Source organism: Eulemur rufifrons, chromosome 3 (assembly GCF_041146395.1).
Source record: "Eulemur rufifrons isolate Redbay chromosome 3, OSU_ERuf_1, whole genome shotgun sequence".
Classification (NCBI taxonomy): Eukaryota; Metazoa; Chordata; class Mammalia; order Primates; family Lemuridae; genus Eulemur; species Eulemur rufifrons.
The window spans coordinates 53,810,132-53,836,483 of NC_090985.1; the positions used below are offsets into that span (position 1 = coordinate 53,810,132).

Below are 26,352 nucleotides of genomic sequence, written 5' to 3' on the forward strand. Positions count from 1 at the left end.
GCAAAAATAAAGATCATATGATACTCTCAATAGATGCAGAAAAAGCATTCGACAAAATTCAACACCCTTTTATGATAAGAACACTCAAAAAAATAGGCATAGACGGGGCCTATCTAAAAATGATACAAGCCATATATGACAAACCCACAGCCAACATCATACTGAATGGGGAAAAACTGAAAGCATTCCCACTTCGAACTGGAACCAGACAAGGCTGCCCACTGTCCCCATTACTTTTCAACATAGTATTGGAAGTCCTTGCAAGAGCTATCAGGCAAGAGAGCAGAATCAAGGGAGTCCAAATAGGGACAGAAGAGATCAAACTCTCACTCTTTGCTGATGATATGATGTTATATCTAGAAAACCCCAAGATTTCAACCAAGAGACTCCTGGAATTGATTAATGAATTCAGCAAAGTCTCAGGATACAAAATCAATACACACAAATCAGAGGCATTCATATACGCCAATAACAGTCAAACGGAGAACCAAATTAAGGACTCAATACCCTTCAAAATAGCAACAAAGAAAATAAAATATCTAGGAATATATCTAACTAAGGAAGTAAAGGACCTCTATAGCGAGAACTATGAAACTCTGAGGAAGGAAATTGCAGAACATGTAAATAGGTGGAAAACCATACCATGCTCATGGATCGGTAGAATCAACATTGTTAAAATGTCTATACTGCCCAAAGTTATCTACAGATTCAATGCAATCCCTATTAAATTACCAACATCTTTTTTCACAGACATAGAAAAAATAATTTTACGCTTTGTATGGAATCAGAGAAGACCCCGTTTAGCAAAAGCAATATTAAACAACAAAAACAAAATGGGAGGTATTAATTTGCCAGACTTCAAACTTTACTACAAGGCTGTGGTTCTAAAAACAGCCTGGTACTGGCACAAGTGCCGAGACACAGACCAGTGGAACAGAACAGAAAATCCAAATATAAAACCATCCTCATATAGCCATCTAATCTTTGACAAAGCAGAAAAAAACATACTCTGGGGAAAAGATTCCTTATTTAATAAATGGTGCTGGGAAAACTGGATATCCACATGTAGAAGACTAAAACAGGACACACAGCTCTCACCCCTCACAAAAATCAAATCACGGTGGTTAACAGACTTAAACCTTAGGTCAGAAACTATTAGAATTCTAGAAGAAAACGTAGGTAAGACTCTTACAGACATTGGCCTAGGCAAAGAATTTATGAGGAAGACCCCTAAGGCAATCACAGCAGCAACAAAAATAAATAAATGGGACCTGATCAAATTAAAAAGCTTCTGCACAGCCAAAGAAACAGTCACAAGAGTAAATAGACAACCTACAGAATGGGAAAAAATTTTCGCATACTACACATCAGATAAAGGACTGATAACAAGAATCTATTTAGAACTCAGGAAAATCAGTAAGAAAAAATCGAACAACCCTATCAAAAAGTGGGCAAAGGACATGAATAGAAATTTTTCAAAAGAAGATATAAAAATGGCTAACAAACATATGAAAAAGTGTTCAACATCTCTAATCATCAGGGAAATGCAAATCAAAACCACAATGAGATATCACTTAACTCCAGTGAGAACGGCCTTTATCAAAAAGTCCCAAAACTATACATGTTGGCGTGGGTGTGGAGAGACAGGTACTCTCATACACTGCTGGTGGGACTGTAAACTAGTGCAGCCCCTGTGGAAAGCAATGTGGAGATACCTTAAACAGATTCAAGTAGACCTACCATTCGATCCAGCAATCCCATTACTGGGCATCTACCCAGAAGAACAAAAGTCATTCTATAAAAAAGACACCTGCACCCGAATGTTTATAGCAGCACAATTCACAATCGCAAAGATATGGAAACAACCCAAATGCCCATCGATTCATGAATGGATTAGCAAATTGTGGTATATGTATACCATGGAATATTACTCAGCTATTAGAAATGATGGCGATATGGCATCTCTTTGGCTCTCCTGGAGTGAGCTGGAACCCATTCTATTAAGTGAAGTATCCCAAGAATGGAAAAACAAGCACCACATGTACTCACCAGCAAACTGGTTTCCCTGAGAGCACATTTGGGATTCACACCAATTGGGTATTGGACAGAGGTCGGGGCTGGGTGGAAGGGATGGGTGTATACCTACTTGATGAGTGCGATGCGCACTGCCTGGGGAATGGACACGTTTGAAGTTCTCTCTGGGGGGGATGGGGTGGGGGGAGGGGAGGAGGGCACACCTACATGATGAGAGTGATGTGCACTGTCTAGGAAATGGACACAACTAAAGCTCAGACTCGGGGGGATGGGGAGGCATGGGCAATGTATATAGCCTGATCTTTTGTACCCCCTTGATGAGCTGAAAAACAAACAAAAAATAAAAATAAAAATAAAAAAAAAAAAAAAAAAAAAAAAAAAAAAAACCTTTTCCAGGAAAACATGGATTTGACAGTAAGCATAGCCTTTTTTAAAAGTCAATTTTATATGTATCACTACATCTTATTAAAATAAGGCATTTTATTTTGCAAAAAAAAAAAAAAAAAAAAAATAAAGTTAATAGAGAATTACTGGAGTACAGACGTTGTTAAGAAAGCTCCAAGTGAAGAAATGAGACAGGAAAATGAATAGAAGAGATAATTAACTGGTAAGACCTCTCATTTGGAAAACAATGCAACATGTTTCCAATTTGCTTGTAGTTGTCATGCATGTTACTTGGGTTCCCAAAATCTTGTGAGATGTCTGTGATGTAGAACAGGCTTCTTACTTCTTCACTCTACATGGGTATCTATTCTATTAATAGGATGACAGGCTATGTTGGTGTCTTTTCATAACTGCTAGTCATGGTACATTAAAGTTTGGTTAGCAAATTATGAAAATTAATGTTCTTTCCAACATGCTAATGTATATTCCTTTTACTCAGGAAATGCAGGTCTTTTCTTCCACAAGCCAGTGTCCAGAATTGTTTCCTTTGGCACCAGAACTTCTTTGATCAACTTTCCATTCTCAGTTCTTTCCAAATTACCCTGAAAAACAAAACAAAACAAAACAAACAAACAAAGCTCCTTTACTGACATCTCAGATAGTAGCCATCTCTCCATGTATGTTCTCTTGATCAAGGAATACAGCAAAAGTGAAAAGTGGAAAAACGTTGATGCAAAGGTCGGGGAAAAAAATGTATTATGTCTGAAACAGAAGTTTCTTATAGTTGCTGTTTTTTTTATTTGAGGTTTTCTCTCTAAAAATAAATCCTTCGGGTAAGAAAAGTGTCATTTTATATTTTACACAATGATTAGCATTTAGCAATTAATAAATATAAGTTATAACTATAACATGATATTTTCCAAACCAGAATGTTACCTGCTAATTAGGAAAACTGAAAGGCATATGCTCATCTTATTTCAGGGAAAAGTGATAATTCAGAATTTTATACAGTATTATATGACTATATATTTTCTATATATTTCATCTAGTATATATGACTATATATTTTGATATATACATGATTGTCATTTTTAACAATTAATGCTAAACTTTCTTGGTAGTATACAATTCCGGTGAATTTAAAAGGCAAATTTCTTGTAAGTTAATGACTCTAAATTATGGGCATCTTGCATCTGATCATTACCCCATGAGTAGGAAAAAAGTAATTAAAAAGTAAATTGAGAATGAGCTAAGGCACTGGCTGTGTGTGGTTAATTCTCAGTTCTGAAGGCCAAAAATTAATAGGCACTGAGAAAACCTCCTTTGACGTGCACAGCAAATACACTAACCACTTAACCAGTAGATACGATGAAACCTTTACCCAATAGAGACAATAGAGAAGTTGTTTTTCGTTTTTGTTTTTGTTTTACCATGAACTTCTCCAACAGCAACAGGTTATTGGCACAGGAAAAAATACTAAAAGATGGTGAGTCATACCCACTCCTTAGAGATATTGTCTTTCATCTTATTTTCATTTCCTTGCCTAAATTGATCATTTCCAAAAAAGATTTTTTTTTTTTTTTTCCATGTAAGTGACCATCATAGTTTCCCTCAATCACCATACCCAAGATCTATAAACCCTAATTGGGTTTGCTGTGTGATCAGTACAGGGCAGGGCTCCTTTCTCTACTGGTGCCCAGAAGAATGAAGGCAATTCAAAACAGAAAGGTGGCTTTTCTTATCTTGCAGAAGCCACAGGGCTTCCTCTAACCGGTCTCAATGTGAAATTTTCATATGTGAATTTGGGCACACTACCAAAGGTGTTGTAAATTAGTAAGGTCTTATATATAGAAGTGTCCAGGTATTGTTCAGGCTTGGCTTCACAGGCAACTTTCCTGGCATATGCTTGGAGGACAGGTTTATTGGCACAGATCTGGAGTGCCCAAGAGCAGTTATCTCCATACTTCTTAAACTGTGTAAAAGACAATCAGATATTGGAGCTCATCCCCTAGTACACGGAGTTGGAAAATGTGGCTTTTCAATATACTTTATTTTATTATTTAAGTATTGAATTTAAAACACTCCCTAGTGTCCCCTTTTTGAAAACTTATAGTAATGATTCAGTGCTATATTTCTCCAAGGTAAATTAAGTGCCCATTCTGGTATGTTGCATTTGAATAGCACCTTGTAAACTAAGGAATGGTTGAACCTTCTGAAAACAGAACTAAGAAAACTGAATAAGCCTTTCCCCTGAGGAATACTAGTATATTAGACACACCATAAAATGTAAATGCTTTTTATTGCCAGTCAGTTGATAGGATCCAAGAGTGCTTCTGCATTCTCTGTCATTTTTAATGTCAGTATACAAGGGGAGTATCCTTTAAAGAGCTCAGAGAACAGAAAGGTCCTCAGTGGAAGATTGTAACACTCTGAGCAAAGCATCCCAAGTCTTTGCATAAGACCATGCCGCCAGCCCAAGGGAGTCTCCCTTTTCTTAACTATTTGTGCAGTGATTTGGGAACTTACGGTGTCATTAAGCCTCATCCTGAAGCTTGAGTTGAGAAATATAGTAAGCTAGTGATTATGATACAGGACCAGGTATCAAAAATCTCAAGAATTCATTGTGACTTTATATAGGTTACTTTCTGGTCTGTGTTTTCTGCGTCAATATACTATTCTTGCTCCCACAGAACCATTGTAAGGTTTAATCAATGTTTCTCATTGGGCTTATCTGCTTAATGAAAGTTGAACTATAACTTATCCAGATAGTAACTATTTGGGTCTAAGTCAGCAACCCTACGTAAAAGATACACCCAAGGAAATAAATTATAATTAGAAAGCAAACATTACACTGACAATATCTGGTTTAATGATTCTTCATTTGGCACGTTTTATATATAATCCTTATTTTAAAAATATATATATTCTTGAGTCTCTCACTTAAAAATATTTTTATGGTGAAATATCTAATTAAAATTTCTAATCTTAAGTAAATTTAGGTACTGATTGAATTATAAGGATTTTAGTGGGGTTTTTTTTGTATAGCATTTTCAAAACTAAGTCTTACTATCACTTCCTTGTAGTTTATTAGAACACAAAATCTTAGAAATGGAGGGAAAGCACAAGGAAGAGTTGGACACCTTAAAGGAAGAGAAAGAGAATCTTCAAGGCTTGGTTACTCGTCAAACATACATAATCCAGGAGCTGGAGAAACAATTAAACAGAGCCACCACCAACAACAGTGTCCTTCAGAAGCAGCAGCTGGAACTGATGGACACAGTCCACAACCTTGTCAACCTTTGCACTAAAGAAGGTGGTAAGAATTTCTTCCTCACTTTGGTATTGCAAATATTTTATTTCATATGAGAAAGTAGATACTCAATGCAACTTTCTAGCTTGCGTTGATTGCTGTGTAAAAACAGGAGAACTTCATTCTTAGAAGCATTCACAATTGACAATTGTCTCATGTTTCTAACTTCAGAGAATGTAGTCATAGCTTGAATTTATGAATCCACAATATCTTTCTAAAAGAGCTTTTTAACTTCTTCTTTTAACAGTAGATAAAATCTATTCCATCAATATTGGGTACTATGATGTTAGACACTTAACTGTATAGGACAGAAATTAGCCAATATTAAAGGTTAGTTCAGAGTGTCAGGGAGAGTTTCAGGAAGATTTCCATATTAAAACTAATATTTACTGTTTCCTTTTTGGTGAGGACAGGGAAAGGAAAGTATTGCTTGCAGGGAAAGGAAATACTGTTCCCAATAACTATTATGAGTGAGAAAATATCATTATTACTAAAAGTATTTATTAAGCTCACTTGTGCTTAGTCCTGTGCAGGGAAGATTTAACAGGGATATGTAGGCACATTTATTCTGGGGTGTCTTTCTGACAGTGGAAATTATAAAATTTTGATGTCACTAGAACGTCTGGAGCCATTTAACCATTGAAAATATCTGCAAGTCTGTATCTCTTTAGAAGACATCCATCTGTCTACCCATCCATCTCCCAGACAATTATTGAATCAGTGCCTCTGTGTGCGCCTGTCCACTTCATGCAGAACCCCTCCTGAGCCTCTCTATAGCTCTTCATAGTTTGTAGCTTGAGGTCATCTTCCATAGTTCTACTCTATAATCAACCTTTCTCTTAGTGAATATGGAATTGTAAATGGTGATGATTGAAAGAGAATACCACTTACATCTGAAAATTATTGCTGTCATTAAACTGTGACTTGTATGACCACTCGTGAAGTGGCTCAGTGTCCATATGCAATGTACACATATGGAGGCTCCTTGAATTTAATAGTGGAATTGAACTATAAGAAAAATTAGCTCAATTTCATACTTACATGTATAGATATGAATATAGAGGATAACTCCATATTAAGTGATCTTGTTTTAAAGACATTTCATATTTCTCTATTATACTCCATTACCTTGAGTTATATCTCCTTTAGATAGTCTAAATGAGCCTTTAATATACTTTGTAAAGCAATATTTTTTAAACAGTGAGTTCCCAGAGCTCCATTTGGGTGTGCTCAGTAATGTGATTGGGAAGGAAAAAACCTGCTAATCAGTCAGAGTCTGCCAAAACCTTGAGTTAGAGTCTGCTGGAAGGAAAGCATGGTAGGATTTTGCCAGAGAATTTTAATAGAGCTCATGAGTATTTAAAAATTAAGTATTAATATGAGACATATCTATTCTCATATTGAGCTGAATCTATTTGGGGAAAGATTGAAAACACATTTTTCTTATCATCATGAGACTTAAAGCACATGGAGTTGAGTAGTGGTTTTTTTCATGATTTTAGAGCTGTCAAGCCCTGGTGATTCTCACAGAGCTCATATGTCTGCATACTTATCATAATTTAACTTCCTTTCTGAGTATTTGTCTAATAAATATGTCTTTAAGCTTTTAGAGGGATGGGGGGTACTTTAAAATTAAATGTCCTGGCTAGATTTGGAGTTTGGGTACAATACTAGGGAAGCAAACATCTGTTCAATTCAAGAAACACTTATTGAAAAATTATGATGGCAACCATGATTGATACACTTAATATCCACTTAGGAAGTGAGAAAAGTAACTGTGTCTAGTCTATGATGTAGCATATCCAAAAAATAGACGTAATGATCATAGAGACTGAATTTGGCTAATACCCCAGGCCTCTAGGCATCTATTTTCTCTTGAACAATACAATCCTAAAATAAATCCTGATTTAACTACAGGATTTGTAATCCTAATGTAAGAGAATTGCCCAATTTTCCAATACGTTCTGCACTCTCATAACCATAGATTTTATTTGCTTCTTGTTACTCTTTTTTTTCTTTAATCTCACAGTTAAGAATTCTAACTAAATATGTAGTTATTTTAGGACTCAGTCAAAAAATGGAAAGTGGCTTTCATAAGGTTTCTATCAAGGTTTTAATTCTCTGCATATTTTTATTTTCACTGGAGCCATAGTGGTCTTCAGTTATTGTAAATTTCAAAATTTAAATGGCTACTAGCATAATACTGGATTAAATATCAGTTAGTAAAATGAACTTTTATTCTAATTTTAAAACACATAGGTAAAACCTTTCTCTGCTTTATGACCAAAAATGTATTTATCATATGAATTTACTATTTATCAAAGGATTATATATAAATATTTTACTTTTAAATTCATACGTATGCAAATATCCCAAAATATATACACCATAATAAATGCATCAAATTTTTGGAAATGTGTATTTTAAAAGCTCAAATAGATATCTGTAAAATCTTCAAAAACATAATGAGCTCTGTCCTAATCCAAAAAACCAAAAATTTTAGTTGACCCTAAAGGTCTTCTGACTTCAATCTGACCCAGTCATTTGTGGAGAGAGTCTGAATATAGTAGTACTAGAAGGCAAGAGAAGAAACTTTTAGTGAGTTTTCCTTGTCATTGGCAACAAATTTAACCTTTAGGAACCTGTCCAAACATTTATAGAGTCAGGATAATTGTATCTACTTTACCATGTTAGTAAAAGAATTAATTTAGATGCTCAATATAAAATCGGAGACCACAATGCTGAGGACACAGTTGACTCATTAAACTTTAGCGCCTTCTTTCTCCTCTAAGGGACAAGATTGAATTAAACACACATTTATTAAGTGTTATATATAAGCAAAACTTCTTTTTCAGAAAATGTCTAAATAGAATGCCCTAGAATGTTTAACTGTTGACAGTTATCCAAACAGCTTTGTTTCAGCCTCAGTTTTCTGATCTCTAAAATGGGATCATAACAGCACACCATATGTAGTACACCATAAATATATACAACTTGTATTTATTAATTGTATAGTTCAAAGTTGCCAAAACAGTGGATGTTCTCACCACAAAGAAATGACAAGTATGTGAGGTAATGAATATGTTAACTGGCCTGATTTAATCATTCTGCAATATATACACATATTGAAAGATCACATTTTACTCCATAAATATATACAATTATTATTTGCCAATAAAATTAAAATTAAAAAGAAGACCTGATGTAAATATATAAATAGTATGTATGCCATATATGGCATATATACATATATGTATGTTATACTAGTAAATGCTCAAAAATTGTAGTTGTTTTTATTTTAATGCCTTCTAAAGTGCTTATAATGCATTAAAGTTATATGATTAAGAATTCCTCAGAAGTGTTGGCTAGAAATGTATTCTTTCCCCAAATATTTGTTTGGTCCAGGAACTGTAAATCTACCTTTGCATATAGGGAGAGCTTTTGTTTAGTTTTACAACACTTTTTCTACTAAAATATTTGATGTCATGGGATACATTTAAGATAGGTACAACTAATAAACACATTTTCTCAAATAATTCACCAAATTTTCCTCTTCTTGTTCCAAATAGACAATAGTGGTGTCTTAGGCAAACAGTCATTGCAAACTGAATTATATCCATTTTGTAAGGCTTCCGGGTAACACATTTATTTTTGTCTAACCTTTGTCTGCAAACATTTGGTCACATTTATTCTTAGAAACATTACCCACTAAAGAAATATTGCTCTCAATGTTATCACAGTGTCAAAGCTTAGATGATTGCTTCATGTTTTGGCAATTCAAAATTGCCAAAATTAAACAGCTACCGGAATTAAATAGTTTGCACTGATAATGGCATAGAAACAAAGTTTGGAATTCTTTGGGGGAGGGTAATCAGGTGGTGAGACTGTTAAACATTAACTAGTCATATGTATACAGTGGTGGTTAAAACATCATCACATGTTGAACACATGTGAAAAACATTTTATGTGATTGAGAATTTAATTACTGAAAAAGCATGAAAAAAAAAAAAGAGAGAGAGAGAGAGAGAGAGAGAGAAAATATTATTTAGGCCCCTCATAAAACTACACAGGTTAATTGTCTCACTGTCCAAATCAGCTTGGAGCATGTTTCTGCTGTATTAAGATGCAATTCATAAATTTATCTGTTCATTCAAAATATAGCTCTGTAACAAATGTTCTGTTTCAGATTCTCTCCTGAGGAATAAGGATGTTTATTTATTTTTATTTAACAAATACTTGAGAAGTTTCTGTAATGTGACAAATATTGTTCTGACCACTGAGAAGAATAAAAGATATATTTTAGTCTGTGGCTTTAAGGAACCTAGAGTTTGGTAGGAAGAGGAACAGGTAAACAATTATTTTCAAGAATTCTTGGCTAGAAGTGAGCCCAGGGTACCTGTGCCACAGCAAAGCACACAGGAGGAATATTAAAATCATGGCAGAGACAGGATGGGAGCAGAATACAGCATCTGTAAAGTCTGTTTTAGCAGTGGTGCCCAACCTTTTTTGCACCAAGGACCAGTTTCATGGAAGACAATTTTTCTATTGTCTTGTGCATTACATTTATTGTGCAGTCAAACCTCTCTGCTAATGATAATCTGTACGCGCAGCCGCTCCCCAGCACTAGCATCACCACCTCAGCTCCACCTCAGATCACCAGGCTTTAGATTCTCATAAGGAGTGGGTAACCTAGATCCCTTGCATGCACAGTTTACAGTAGGGTTCTCGCTCCTATGAGAATCTAATGCAACTGCTGATCTGACAGGAGGTGGAGCTTGCAATGCTGGGAGTGGTAGGGAGCAGCTTTAAATACAGATGAAGCTTTGCTGACTCGCCTGCTGCTCACCTCCTGCTGTGCGGCCCAGTTCCTAACGGGCTGTGGACTGGTTATTGAATGTTTCTTATGGCTCTAGCTTGCTTAAGCTTTATGTGTGCTAACTTAGTCCATACAACAACAGTATGAGGGAGCTACTATTACTATGTCTAGCATGATTTTATAACCTTTATAGAGAAGTTAAGAATTTGCCCAAGGTTACATAGTTGGAAAACATTGATCTAGAATTAAAATATAGGCAAGTTGGCTCTCAGGGGGAGATGACGGCTAAGGCTTTAAAATGAAGAAAGTGGAGGACGCCCCAGTGAGTGCAAACAGCATGTAAATTTGCCAGAAGTCATGGGAGCATGGGAGAGGGATAGGATGCATTAAATCCATAGCCTAAATCTCAGAATCAAGGGCAAGAGAATAGTGAAAGATGAGGATAAAGTGGTAAACTGAGGGAGTTCAAGGAAGCCCACATAGGTTCCCTTAAAGCAATATATAAGGACTATGGTGATATTCGCATTTTAAAAAAATGTCCCCAGTGACAATTTAGGAAAATGTACTGAAAAGCTGAGAAACGTGGAAACAGGGGGACCAGATGGGTGCTTTTGATATTATTATAATATTACCAAATACTTAGCACAAGCCAGTCTTCTGAGCTCTTTGTGTATATTAACTCACTTAATTCTGTTAACAACCCTATAAAATAGGTGGTTATTAACCTTATATGAAAGATAATGAAACCAAGACAAAGAGGTAAATAGTTTTTAAATAGCAAGTGAGCAAGCTGAGATTTGAACCCAGAAAGTCTGGTTCTAGAAACTGTAAATTACTCACTGTACTCTGTTGAGAAGGGAAGGTAGAATTGATGATTTTCATCAAATTCTCAAAGTGATCTCCTAGGAAAGAAATAATAAGATCAAGATTAAACAGAGTCAAATGGAAAGATAAGTGGAAGAAATTTCTAAAAATAGAAAATTTAGAATCAATAAGAAATAATGACTTTCTTATAGAATCAAACATAACTTTCAAATGTCTGGGTTAAATAACTGAAGTGTTGATGAAATTCTTTAAAATCAGCACCATGGGAGGAGAATTAGGTTTAAGGAAGAAGGATAATGAGTTTAGTTTGGACATTTTGACTGAGGTGCCTATGGGGACAGAATCTGGTAGGCAGAAAAACAGAGAAACCCCTGACCACACAGGTTGGTGTGTCCTCACTGGAGATGAGTGGTAAAATCACTGAAGGTTCATGGAAAGCAGTGACCCTTACTTGTTTGGAGGTCACAGATCCATTAGGAAATCTGATACAAACTGTGTTCTCTCTCCTCCCACTCACTCCAGCTCCATAGTGCAAGGACGAAGGCACATGTTTGTATACAATTTCAGAGAATTTACATACTAAGGTTATATATGAAGTAATGAGTATAAAATTGAAGACAGAAAATTTGGCGTTTTTAGGGGACAGAGTACAAAAACAGGAGACCAAAAGAAAAACACAGGATTAGGGAGAAAACAGTAGTGAGCAGTGTTATGAAAGGGAAACAAGACTGTTATGAAAGGTGTTCTTTTCAGTGGCAAGTAAGCATAACTGTGAAATAAAAGGAGGGAAAAGTGAATTTTGGAACTGGGATATGAGCTTATATAGGCAGAGTTTTAGTAAACTACATGGCTTAATTGAACATGTCGAAGACGAAAATGAGTGAGATAAATAAAAAACAGAAATCATTATATACCCACACTCAAGAAACTTGACAGATAACCATTTTAGGTAGGGAGCTATGCAGGGTAGAGGAAACTTAAAAAAACAAATACTGAAAAGCATGAACACATTTATGTACTTAGTTTTCTGATAAGAAGTACAAATTTCAACTGATAGGAGCTTTTCATGAAGTTCATTTTTTTGAAATTAATTCACATCTGAAAAGCATAATGATAACTGTAAATTTTTAAGGGCTCTATATTATTTGAGCTGAAGTGTCTTTCCCAGAGGCTGATTGCAGTGGTATGGAACATTTGATCATTATTTTTGGGCCTCTGGCCTTCTTAAAAGGGGAAATGAGGCATTTGCTTCCTTCTCGGTGCTGAGGAGTCATTTGGCTCTGTTCTCAGAATAATTCTACCATCTGAAAGGAATTTACCTCCCGTGCAGTGTCTATTGAGTTTGTGAAGTAAATCATTCAGTTAAGGGATGAGACCGTTTGAACTGCAAGTCTCTTGAGTTAAGAATGACTCTAAAAACATCACACGAGATCGGAGGAAATTAAAACTGTTTGAATATCACTCATATAAACAATGATAAAAATAGAAAATGCCATTTTCATTGACTGGGGAAAATACTCAGTTTTTCATTGACTACTTGTAATGCACAATTTAACATTAGGTAGAAGGAGAAAGAAAAATACAGGAAGTCATCCGCTGAACACTGCAGTGAGTACTTGTTCCCGTTTAATGAGGGAAATGCTTTATCTTGACAGAAAATTATATGTCAAACATTTACAATTTCCTTAAAACGAACCACACTATCTTGCACTTCCTTTCATAAAACCCAATAGCTTAAGGCAAAAGTGACTGTTTATTTTTGGAAATGGTATATTTCTCCTTTTTGATGGAGCATGTTATCTGCCTTTTGAAAAGTCGTAATTTCTGTTAAAAAAAAATTGTGTGAATAGTGGACAGCCAAACTAATGATAACAAAATCAAAAATAATACAGTGCTTGACCTCTCCCATGAACTATTTCTAAACCACATCTTTTGGGGGAGATTTGAAATTTTGTGGTTAATTCTCTCTTGGAATTACAGTTTCAACTTCAGAAACAAGATGAACTAGCTGAAAAGGGATATCTCCTGGTTTCAGCTGGGCCTGGAAGTTACCAGGATGAAAGGCCTCAAAAAAAGAGTGTTTCCTTGATGTTCCAACATTACTATGAACAAATTTCATTTCTTCTTTTGTGCTTTCATGAACTGGTTGGCTAAAGCAAAGAAGCACACATAGTTTGAATAGACTTTCAACTAAGTCATTTCCTGGACTCATACACACTCATGTCAAATTCAACAGATATTTTCAAAATCCAGGAACAAAGTGAAACAATGGGCATTAGTTGTGGTTAAGCTATGGTACTTTACACTGAACCAAATGACACCTATAATTACGCTGAGAAAAAACATTTTATTAACATCATTCAGTAGATATGCATCACATCAACTACAGAATGAAAATATTGTGAAATTTCTTATACTATAAGAAGGGAGAAAAAGGAGATAAAAACCCGAGAAATATTGCAACTGTACATTTAGCTTTAAATGCATATAAATAAATATTTATTTTTAGCATAAGATTTTTCTAAAAGTCAATTGCAAAGAACCTTTAAAACTAGTGATACAAAACACTTTTAGCTTCCTATGGGAGCTCATAATTTATTATCAACCAGACTACCAACATTATAACTAATTTTAAGTACACTGGAATCTCATCCTAGTACCTAGTATTCACATTCTGAGTGGGATTACCTCTAAGGAGTCATATTAATATGTGACCTCCCAAGGATGACTCGCCTTTTTAATGGATTTATGAAGTCAAATTATTAAATATAATATCAATTTAGTCAAACCTCTTTTAATTTGTGTATTTATCATGTCTTTACATGTACACATAATTATTTTTAGTTGTGAATATTCTGTTTTCATAACCAGAATTCTTTTAGAATAGTGAGTTTGAACTTTGGGTTTAATTTTAAGTGAAGATTTGGTTCTAAAGGGAAGTTTTTCCAGTTGTTTAGGCCTCATGTGCACACAAACACATACAAACCTATCTCAACCATACTTAATCCTGCAGCCCATTTTCCTGGAGCTATAACTTAGATTGAGATGTTCGCTCTCCAGTGTCTTGGAGAAGCTGTGATATATGCCATCTAGAGGGCAGGGAATGGTGGTTTAGAAGGAATAGGAATTATGTGACATCTGAGTTCCAGTCCCAGCTCTGCTGCAAGGTGGTTTAGCATAGAAGTACCACACACCTTAAAGAGTTTGCCTGGTGTCCTAGACAATCTCATACATTTTATGATTCGTATCAATCATTCCATATCATCTCTCGATTTTATACCGCTCCTAATGACTAGGGAAGTTAGACCAAGTAATCAGGCTGTGAGTGTAATACCTTTCGTTTGAAACTAAATTACTTTGAAAAATTTGGACCGTCTCCCATTAAATCCGTTAATTAATGCCATGTATTTTCAGAGGAAAATATTTTACTAAGCAGAATGCAGAAGTCATATTAAGGCAGAAATTTGAGCTCAAAGGAGGTCTTCAATGAAGCTAATTTGAACTATTTCTATTTGAAGCAAATTGAACACTGTATTATAAATCAAAAGTGGCTCATTAGTAGAAACTTTCATGGATAAGATTCTTTAAGAGGCATATAATTAATAATTTATTTTCAAACAAATTATTTTGTATTAAAATACAAAAACAAATTAATGGGAATAAATCCTGAGTCAGTGTAACTTTTAACTTTTGGGGTATGGACATGAAATTCAACATGGCTGTTCAGGAACTTCTTACTTCCTAATCCTCTGTTAGCTTTTGAAATTGTGGGCTGTCTCTGCTTCACATTTCTGCTGTGAGTTCCCATCTCATAGACAATTCTACTGCCAATGCCTCTCTTCTGTCCTCGTGACAACATTCTTCTTCTTTCTTGTCATTTCTACCTCCTGTCACTTTTCCCACACATCCGTTTCCATGAGAAGAGCCTGTGCCTGATCAGAATTAAGACTTGTCCTGAATCACTCAGGACCCTGGGTGTGACCTTGTCAGCTAAGTATTGCTGGGGACTCTGTGACAGATGACTCATTGGAGTTCTATTTGGGTTTGACTTTATAACAGAGACCAATAAGAAGTAGTTAAGACTTTCAATTTTATAGTCAAAGAGTTCTACTTCTTACAAGTTTTGGTGAAGTCAGATAGCATTTCTGATCTTCAACTTCCTCACAGAAAATGATATATTAGCAAATCTACCTCATAAACATTTATGAGAATTAAATGAAGCATGTAAAATATACTTGGCACACAAAATTCAGAGTTTAGCACATAGTAAGTGTTCAATTAATGCTGATTGATTTTTATCATGACAATGATTATTATAGTTCCACTGAGAAAATGATAGTTAAGATTTTACAGATTATCTATAAAATATGTGCATATAAAGAATTTAAATGAGAGTAAACAATTCTTTTTCAAAAGTTTGTAATTAAAATTATAATTCAGTAGATAAATGATATTCAAGCATTTACCTGTACCAGAGTTGGAGGGACTTTGGGGAAAATGAATAGTAGCTTTTTAAAAAAGGACACTTTTAAATACTTAACTAAAGACATTAAAAGTATTTAAGAATAGAAAATATTTGTTTGTTATACTGTGACACATACACATATAAAGCTATGTCCATTTTCATAGGTTAAAAATAGTCATGCTGAGCTATTAACCCACAGATATTTAGGTTTGTATGCACATGTTTTATATAAGGGAACATATAAACCTTTAAATTTTCCATTTATAAGCATAAAGCTTGTATATATTTGTGTCGCTATACATATTTGTATATGTATTTATAGACACATTGGTAAGTTTCCCTCACCCCTACACCAACCCACAAAATATTGAAACTTGGACTGCCTGGAAATCTTTTAATTTTTCCACACTGTTGAAATACAAGTTATTACCTTCTTACACTTCAAAAGTCTTTTCAAATAAATTAGGATTCTAGAGTTTTCAAAATGGTCTTTCTATGAAATGCCCACACCCTTGGCTGAAAAGCACAAAATCTAATCAATCAATGATTTGCTTGTTTTCACCTTGTCACATGTGCTGTTTTACTCATCTGTAGGCTCAGTTAACTTCAACGATCTGTTATGTTAAATTCACAGATTTAAGGTCAATTCCTAGTCTCCCTAGTGGTGATGGTCCAAAGCGTCCCACAAAACCCTTGAACAAATAACCTGATCCACATGCATTCTGATGTTGGCTAAATACTGGAAAGATATGAACCATTAGGCACATGCAAGGTTTAAAAACAATGTTTGAAGAACTGATTTCCTTTACAGCAACTTATTAGGGGATGGATAGGAGCAAGGGTTTTGATTTTTTTTTTTATACTGTCTCTAGTAGCAAGGCTAATTGCCTTTTGTGTTCTCTGCTAGGGTTGCTGAGAGTCAGAATCACCAATTCCACATTCCAGGAAGTTTTCTCTTGAAGGTTCATCTGAATTGAAGTGACCCTCTGCCTCAGCTTTCATGGTCCTTCCCTGAAGTCAGTCTGGTGGTGGATGTACCATCTGGATTGAAATTTCTTGGGCAAATGAAGAGAAGAGCAGGATAAAGTCGGCAGCTGCTAGCATCAGGGTGTCAGGTTGCTTGTTGACTGAGGTTGGTTGGTGAAAGACAGGCACACACCTGCTTGTGTCCCCATTCTTTCTCTTTAGATGATGAAGATTTAGTTGTACAGATAAGACTTAAAGAAAAGAATGAATAATGATTCCTTCCCAGGACTTTCTAGATTTATTTGCTGATACTGGTGTGGGTGAAGTCTTTGAACTGACATACCAGGCTGTTAAAATATAGCTCAGATAAGCTTTTCTACATGTTTTATTCTTTCAAGTGTCAGCACTTCTAGGTATCCGTCCCTGAGCCCACCTGGCAGATGGAGGATACTCTCCTTGCATGCTCCCAAAGCACTTGATCCATACCCCTAAGATAACAATTGTCTGCATTTTCTCTATTTGGTGCTGTATTTAAACTGGTAACATTATAGCCCTGCAGGCTGTTGCCAGCCATCTTGTGACCAGGTAGAGAGCCAAGAATAAGTGGATTAAGAAAAAGATAAAGAAACCAATTCCTGGTCACATTGTTTAAAACCTGATCATATCTTACATAAAGTTCTACCCAGGATTATTCAGTCACATGATCCAATACATTATATTTTTGTTTAAGCCACCTTGAATTGACTTTTCTCTATCATGGAAGATACAAATCATGGAAGATACTAATCATGGTTATAGCTATCATGGAAGTTTTACTGATATAACAGATCTTTCTCCCATCAGGCTGTGATCATGTTAAGGGCAAGTTTGGGTTTTCTTATGTCTGTATCTCCATTGCCTAGGAAAAGTCTTGCTAATAGCAGATGGTCAGTTATTATTTGTTGAATTAATTAATGTAGAATAGAGAGGACAAACTAAGCAGGGAGACCAATGGAAAAGCTTCAGTCTAACTGTCTTATATTTACACTTTCATTAATTTTTATCTGATAACAACTAGGGGTAGGTAGTAGGACCAGCAAGAGAAAGAGAGAACACAGGGTTTAGAAGGAAAGATGATGTAACATTAAACAAATGAAAGTTGGGGTAGCAGTAGGGACTGCCCAACAGATAAGTAGAAATGTGGATCTGGAGGTCAAGAGAAGGAAAAATACACTGTTAAAAATGCTTATATATCTTAGAAATCTGTCAGAAGTTTGAAGGCATGATAGTTTACAAAAAGAATAGATGTATAGGGTATAGAAATCCAAGAATGGGATCTTATGAATGTCTACATGGTAGGTGAGGAGAGAAACAGAAACCAATAAAAATGAAAGAGAACAGACAATTAAAGAAGTTGAAAAGAGATTTAAAAAGGTCAACACAGAAGGTGAGGGGAAAGATAGGCAAAGACAACTTCTGTAGTATAGAGGGAGGGAGTGGTGGAGACTTACATCAGGTGGCTTTGATCTCCATAGTAAACCCTAAAGGTCATGCATAAAGAGTGAGAGAAGATAGGAGTGGGATTTGGTCTTGGAAAAAGTGGAGGGATATGCAATACACTCTGTGAGAAATGTGATAGAAAGTCTATTAGAGGCCGGGCGCGGTGGCTCACGCCTGTAATCCTAGCACTCTGGGAGGCCGAGGTGGGCGGATCGTTCGAGCTCAGGAGTTCGAGACCAGCCTGAGCAAGAGCGAGACCCCATCTCTACTAAAAATAGAAAGAAATTATATGGACAGCTAAAAATATATATAGAAAAAAAAAATTAGCCGGGCATGGTGGTGCTTGCCTGTAGTCCTAGCTACTTGGGAGGCTGAGACAGGAGGATCGCTTGAGCTCAGGAGTTTGAGGTTGCTGTGAGCTAGGCTGACGCCACGGTACTCACTCTAGCCTGGGCAACAGAGTGAGACTCTGTCTCAAAAAAAAAAAAAAAAAAGAAAGTCTATTAGAAATAACTTAGTGTTTGCAGTCTAGAAATGAGCTTGAGAAAGTGAATAAACACCTGTCCAGGGGCTGAGATTTACCTATGCAAAAGTGAGTGGATGAAAGGACATTGGGTGAAGAACACCGTGAATGTCATCTGGACCATTATTAAATGCCTAACTCTGAGATCAAGGCTAGGAAAGGGCCCATAGGAATGGAAGGGATCTAGACTCTCAGTTAGAGGAAAGATGAATTCATTAGGGGATAAAGAGTAAGAGAAAAAATATAAGAGTATGTGGTCAAAGAAGGAACTTTCAAAATGAAGATTGAAAGCATGAATTAATGCCTTCAAATTGTCCATTATTACAAAAAATTTAAACTACTTTGAGGGATAGGGAAAGCCCTCTGTCAGATCTCTGGATTGCTTCTTCCAGCTCTGTCCAGCTGATGCCTCTTTTACCCTCTTCCATCAAGTCTTTTGTGTCTGTCTCTTCATGTGCCACACTTGCCTCCAGGTTCTTTCATCTAATTGAATTCCAAAAATCTCCTAAATAATTTATCACTAGTACTGACACCTGCAACATTCAGTAAATTCATTATTGGCATTGTCTTTCTATATTTTTAAAATATTTCCTATGTGTCCAGTTGTATAATATCTAAGCATGAAATTGAACTTCAGAACTCTCCAGTACTTCACAAAGAAAATAGTCTTGCAAAAAGTTATAAGATTAAAACCTCTACAACCACCATGTTGATATATATGTCATATATCATTTCATCTGAAATAATCTTTAAATCTTAACTATTCAGGTAAAGCTTATAATATATAGCAAGATTAGATTACATGTTTCTTTTAGACTTAAACAACAATGGTGTAACCTGATTTAGTCAGTGAATGAAATAATCCAGTTAGCCAACTTGGCAAAGAAAGGCCAGATCAATATAGTCCTAATATAACCACTCAGCTGTCACTATCCTGGATCCGGTCAGTTACAATGTCTGAATTTGAGGGTGAAAGAAAACAGCATCCATTACTCCATAGACTGGCCAGGCTAGCTTTCCACACTCTGCTGTTGTCCCTTCCTTAAGAAGAAATAATAATATGATGTTTCCATTAACAATGGTATCATCATTACCACAACAAAGATAATAACTCCCATGTCTTAAGTACTTACTATACTTCATTCACTCTGCTTTGTGTTATCTAATTCACACACCTACCTCAGAAATATTTATAACTACCCAACTTTATAGATTAAAAAAAAAAGAAAAATCCTAAAGATCAATCTACCCTTATAGAGAGGATCTTCTTCAAACCACTGTATATAATAAATATATCAAAGGTAAGCTGTGGATAAAGCTTTTAAATTGATTCAAAATGCTTTAGTACTCTAAAATGTGACCTGAATCAAACTTTTAAGCATAATGTTTACTAACTAATAAGTAATTACTACAAGCAATCCAATCTTTCCAAACAGAATGACTATTTTTTCCTGAAAATAATGTATTTCATTTTCAAAAATACCAAATTAAATTTTAAGAAATTGAAATATATATGTCAGATATGTTACCCTAACAACAAAAAAATCCATACATGGTATAACCATATTACTAGTTGTGCCTTTTGATGGTAGACTCCTCAACCCATTTTCCCAGGTATATAATTTGTAGTCATGGTTTGGAAAACATACTTATGCAGTTAGTTTCCACAAAAATAAGATAATACCCAACTTTTTCCTTTTTTTTTTTTTTCTGTTATTGAAAATGTGTGAAATAGCTTCCCTTTTCCCACACACAGCCCCTTCACTCAAATCTTTCTGGACTGGAAAAGAAAAGGGACGGGGAGGTGGCAGAGAAGTGAGAAGGGAATGTATTCTCTTTTCATAACTGAAAAGGGAAGGCAGGAAGTGGTGTATACAAGAGAAGAATTTTCTCCTTAGATAAATGACTTTCTTAGTTTCTCACCCAAAAAAGAAAAATGGGTTTACCGTTGGGTTCCTGTTGACCACATCTTCCTGTGTTTTTCATCCTCTCAAGGGATCATAAATTTTAGCTAGTATTTCTTTACATCCCCCCCCTTTTTTTTTTGGCATTCAGTTCCGTTATTTTCTATTTTTCAACAGATGAAAAGATCTAGTATTTAGAATTTAGGAATCTTGTTTGTTTCATTTTAGAAAAATAGCAGTCCGTGTCCATAAAGTTAAAAAATGCAAATACAAGTGAGCTGCATTGATGCTTTTGAAAATGATACCTTTATATAATCTATTGATAAGTCCAATGTCATTAAACATGGATTTTGAGTATTTTTATACGCACTTTAAAATTGCTATTTGCATACATTTTCTATAGTACTTCTTCACTACCGTATGAACCTGTAACCCTCTAATTAGTTTATTTATTCTGTGTTGATACAGCAATTGTAATAGTAGTGTTTGGATATAATTATTAATATAACTAGTTAAAACCATTAGTGCAAACATAAGCTATATAGGAAACCATGGTGTTATTAAATTCTTTAATGTTATTTTTGTTATGGCAACATATCAGAGGTAAATAGTTCATTTTCTTGAAACATAGTTTAGTATTTCTGACAGTTTGAAACATTTGTATTGAGATAGTAATTCTTTCCACAAAGATTAGACTTCTTATTACCTGTAAGTTGGTAAATATCATGCAACTAAAATTTAAGTTACACTAGCATTTTAGATTTCTAGAACATTTAAAATCCATCTAAAAGCATTGATTATCTTTGATATTATCATTATGAAAGAACATTTTAACTCAAAGTGATTGAAAGCAGATATTTATTAAGTAACAGGAAGTCTTAAAGGCAAGATTACAAAATATTGTTAATCTTAATATCAAGAAAAAGGTTAAATGAAACCAATTATTAAAATTATATATAGTAGAAAATACTAAATCATAAATATTTTATAAATGTAACACATTTTTAGTTAAGAATGATTAGAGTCATTTTGTATTTTTATTTAATTAATAAGAACTTAATAATGGATAAAGCTCAGTGAATAAAATAAGGTTCTTCTCAGTAGGGACTACCTCTAAGTAAGTACCTTTACTCTTCCTCCTATATAACTTAATTAAAAAGTCTAATTCATTTGCTTTTATATTTGCATATCATCTGCCTGATGGTTTAACTTCAGTTACATTTTCTTTCTAGGTAGTTAAATTGGGTCATAAACTCAACTATCCAAATCTAATTATTTTGAGAGTTGCTTTTTGTTTTTGTTTTATTTCTTTTGTAAAAATAACAGCTCTTTAGTCTAAAGCCACAGAAAAACAATACCACCTACTTTTAGTATTTTAAACTTCCATACTGCATATGTTTGAATTTATTTTCATCACTTCCTTCTCCACAAAGTGTTTTAGCATTTTTTTTAAACTTTTCTATGAAATGTAGGTAAGAATGTGTTAGAAATTTTGCCAGAAATATTGACATAATTGTTAACAGTTGAAGGTATTACATGACCAGGTCATTTGTTCCTTGACTTGATATTTTGAAAAATAAGAATTAATAAATTATGTAAAATATAAATATTCAGTTAGAAATTGCTCTACAGCTTTTTCCTTCAGTTTTGTAATTTTATAAGTTACCTCAAAATCTAGTATTGTCTTTATGATTGATTTTTCAGTAAATGCAATATTGACATTTGTGTGGAGGAAATAAAGACATGCTTAGCTATGCTTGGAGTCCATTTGGGTACTATTGGTACTGATATTCTTAATCACATATTGCAATCTTTTTTTTTTTTTTTTGCAGTTTTACTAAAGGGAGGAAAAAGAGAGGAAGAGAAATCATTTAGAGACTGTGCAGATGTATATCAAGCTGGTTTTAATAAAAGTGGAATCTACACTATTTATATTAATAATATGCCAGAACCCAAAAAGGTAAAACCCAGAAGTGTTTGTTTACAAGATGTAAACCAGATCCTAGTTGAATTGCTGGATAATCAGATTGATTTGTGAGCTTGTTAAACCAGAAATATATATATGCCTGAGCTCTTTTCTCCCAGAGACACTCTGTTTCCCAGGTCCATAAAGGATGAAAACCCTATTGTACAGACATCCCCCAAGCCCTATAACCTTTTATCTCACACAAATTTTTCTATTTATTCTCTGCTATTCCTGGGATGTCCCATTGCTTGTAAATGTTTGCCTCATACAGATTACATGTTGAGGTCACATCTACCTTGAGCATATGGAGAAGAGGTAGGAGCTGTCTTCCAAAGTCCCAGGAACCCAGAGGGCATTCACAGTCCAAATACTGTGGCGAGGAAGCAGAGAACATAGAGTTATTTGCAGAATCACTGCTCCTGTTAGGGTGAGAAAAACATTTCCTATCTTAATTCATGATCTTGAAAAGATTTGCTTTTCGTATTTACATAAAAGAGCAGGTTGGAGGATCAGATCATCAGTGTGTTGAACAGGACCCAAAGTAAACCTTGAAGTAAGCGAACACTATCTTCCTGCTGTCACATGTGTTTTATGTACTTTCTCCCTCCGTTTATTCATTAAATCATTCATTCATGCCTTCATTCAGTACAAGTAAGTGGATGTCATTCATTTGTCAGTTACTGGCCAGGGACATAAATATGAAACAAACAGTTCCCAGTGTAATGGTGAAGACAGACAATTACAGAGATAGTTACAAATTACTGTAGAAGTGTAGTGATAGACTGTCTGTTTGAAACAAGGTATATGGGAAGCTCTGAGGTCAGATAGCCAAAGAGAGTGGGATGAGAGGCAAGAGCCCTGCCCTTCAATATATACAAGCTTTAACTAGATGCCTACGGCCCCAAGGGGACCACATACCCTTGAAAAATGGAACAACTTTCCTCCCCTCATTGCCTCACCTAAATTAACTGTCCCATGTCCCCATTTCCTCTGAGTCCTGTGCAAATGCTCATGGAAGGTCTTCTCTGATTCCCTCAAGCAACTGTGCATACCTCCCTCACTACCAGGGTTCTAAAAGGCAGGGACTACACCTCTTATATTTGATTTCCTGGGACATACCATAGTCGCTGGCACATATCAGGTCCTTAATAAATATATGCTGGAATGAATGAATGAATGAATGACCTGCTGATGATAATATCAGCACTTCTGTGTAGTATATAGTAACTCAAACGTACCCTTCCTGATTGTTAGCCTCCCCGACAGGCAGAAGAAATGGATCTTGGAGACCATTTTGCTAGATATCTTTTAATTGCTAATACAAGGAGTCTGGACTCTCCTCCAGGTCTGATCAGATTCTACTTCCCTTTCTTTCACTGTCCTCTCTGTCTCTCTCCTGATTTCAATAAGGACTATAGTTTAAGTTAGCTCAATGTTTACTTTTTTCTCCTTTGGTGGGGCAAAATTTTCTTCTTGAAAGAGGCCTTCACTGTTCTCTACAACTGGAGAAAGGGTGGGTGGAGTAAGCACAGGAGGGAGCAGAGGTGGCAGGCACCTAGCAGAAAAGTTTAGTTTCACCTGTTTTTTATTTTGACCTTCTGTGCAAGATTTCATGGAATCAAGTGCTCCATTACTTAAAAAAAATACAAACCTGTGAAGATACAATGGACAGTCTGGGAGTGAGAAGAAGAGGGAGACTTTTGGATTTATTGTAAGAAGGAGACTTTTGGATATCCTAAAATCATACTTAAGCCAAAATTCAATTCACACACAGACACACACACACACACACACACCATACACACACCATACACATAGCATATAAAGGGTGTGAGAAACTGTACTGGGGGCGCGGTGTGGGGCTGGAGCTAAAATATACACTCTGTAATTTACGACAGTACTAAGACCTCTAAATTATTATCAGTCCTACTACAGCTTATAACTTGACTATAAAAGTAAAGTTAACTAAAAATAATTAACTAAAAACCAATTAACTAATTAACCTTCCATTTAGACTGCTAATGAGTCTATGATATACATGAACGTAAGATAAAATAATTTCCAAAGTTTTCAGATTGGGAATATTCACACTTTTAGAATTTTTCTCACTCATCACCAGCACTTAGGACCTGGCCCTTGTGGAAGGAGGCGGGCAGCAGAAATAAAGTTTTGATCAATCCTTGAACTTTGATTCACGTATAACCACAACTCAACTATAGTTCAAAACATTTTCACATGTAAATGATGCACAGGTTATTTGCAGAACCACTGCTCCTGTTAAGGTGGAGAAAAATATCCTATCTCAATTCCTAATGTTGAATAGATTTGTTCTTCATGTTTACATAAAACAGAATGTTAGAGAATCCAATCACTAGTTCAGTGGCTGGCTCCTGGGTTGGTTTCATCAGGATGACACCTTGACATCAGGATGTACGCTTACACCTCCACAAAATGATGGATTTTGCATATTATGGAGAGTTAGGATTGTTCTGGAATAAATAAAATATAAAATATTGAATTCACAAATGTCAAATATCTGCTAGATTAAACTTCTGAGATTTGGGTCTAAGAAAAAATAATAGCCTGAGCAGGTTAGCAGCAGTGTCAGTACATACCTGTAAGAAGCAGATTTTGCCCCTGTAGAAATGGCCCCATGGCTTTTCACACATCATCTAGTCAGCACTATCATTAGATTTAGTTTTAGTGGAATAGTAGCAGAACGTGGTGAGAAGGGGAGATAACTGAGCTGACGAGAGGAAGACTTTGGCCTTCTTCTGGACTTAGGTATTCATTCTCTTGTTTTGTTCTTTCCTCTTTATGATGATGGATTATCTCACAAGCAGTAAGATTGTTCTATAATGGAGATAGACACTTCAGACTAACATACATGTACTTGTTTCCAGGCAACAAATTTTGTTTTAAATCCCTTATTGTAATCACATAGTATGGCATTAATAAGAACAAACATTCCATGGATTTCCTCAAAGTAATTTAGAAGCTGATTAATACACTAGTTCAAATGTATTCAGCATTTACAGTTTGCCAGGTCCTCTTATGAGCACTTTACACACACACAGACACACACACACACGTACTCAAATATATATGTGCTCACTCATTTACTGTTTTCAGTAACTGTATGAGATAAGTTCTCCCATTATCCTTATTTCAGAAAAATAACTTGTCCAGACCAAATTGTTAGTAAATATTGAACACTAACTTTGAAACAAAGGAATCTGGCTCTAAACTACACTCTCTTAACCAGAGGGCTAAGCAGGATCATTATTTTATTATGATGATTGAAGTAATACCATTTGTAATTTTTGAATATGAACCTATTACCCCATGTGACATGTGAGTGACACAGGCAAGGATTTAGTATTAGAAAATTAGGTAAATTGATTCATGTTCTCATTATAACCCATCTCATTCCCACCATCCCACCATCTCAGTTTCTTCTATTTTGATATGTCATTGGTATTCTCCCAATCCTATAAAGAGTGTTAAGAAAATTCACACTTAGGGATTTCACCTTCCAAGTAGACTGTGCATTATAGATACACAGTTTGATGCTATCCTTGGATGTGCTTGGCAAAAGCTTTTCTCATTGTAATGCTTCCAGAAGTTCTGGCAAGGGTAAGAAACTCAAGGCAACCTATATAAAAATAGAACAAAATGGT

General features: G+C 35.2%; 1 protein-coding gene across 2 annotated transcripts in view; it reads left to right on the top strand.

Annotated features, from left to right (window-relative positions):
- ANGPT1 (angiopoietin 1) overlaps positions 1 to 26,352 on the top strand; it is a 240,105-nt gene that overhangs the window by 167,102 nt on the left and 46,651 nt on the right. Inside the window, exons 4-5 of one of the 2 annotated variants that reach the window (XM_069466099.1) lie at positions 5,502 to 5,734; positions 22,539 to 22,666. In XM_069466099.1, coding sequence (XP_069322200.1) covers positions 5,502 to 5,734; positions 22,539 to 22,666 — 361 coding nt within the window. The remainder of the gene's footprint in view (positions 1 to 5,501; positions 5,735 to 22,538; positions 22,667 to 26,352) is intronic. The other variant, XM_069466100.1, reaches the window with a different exon arrangement.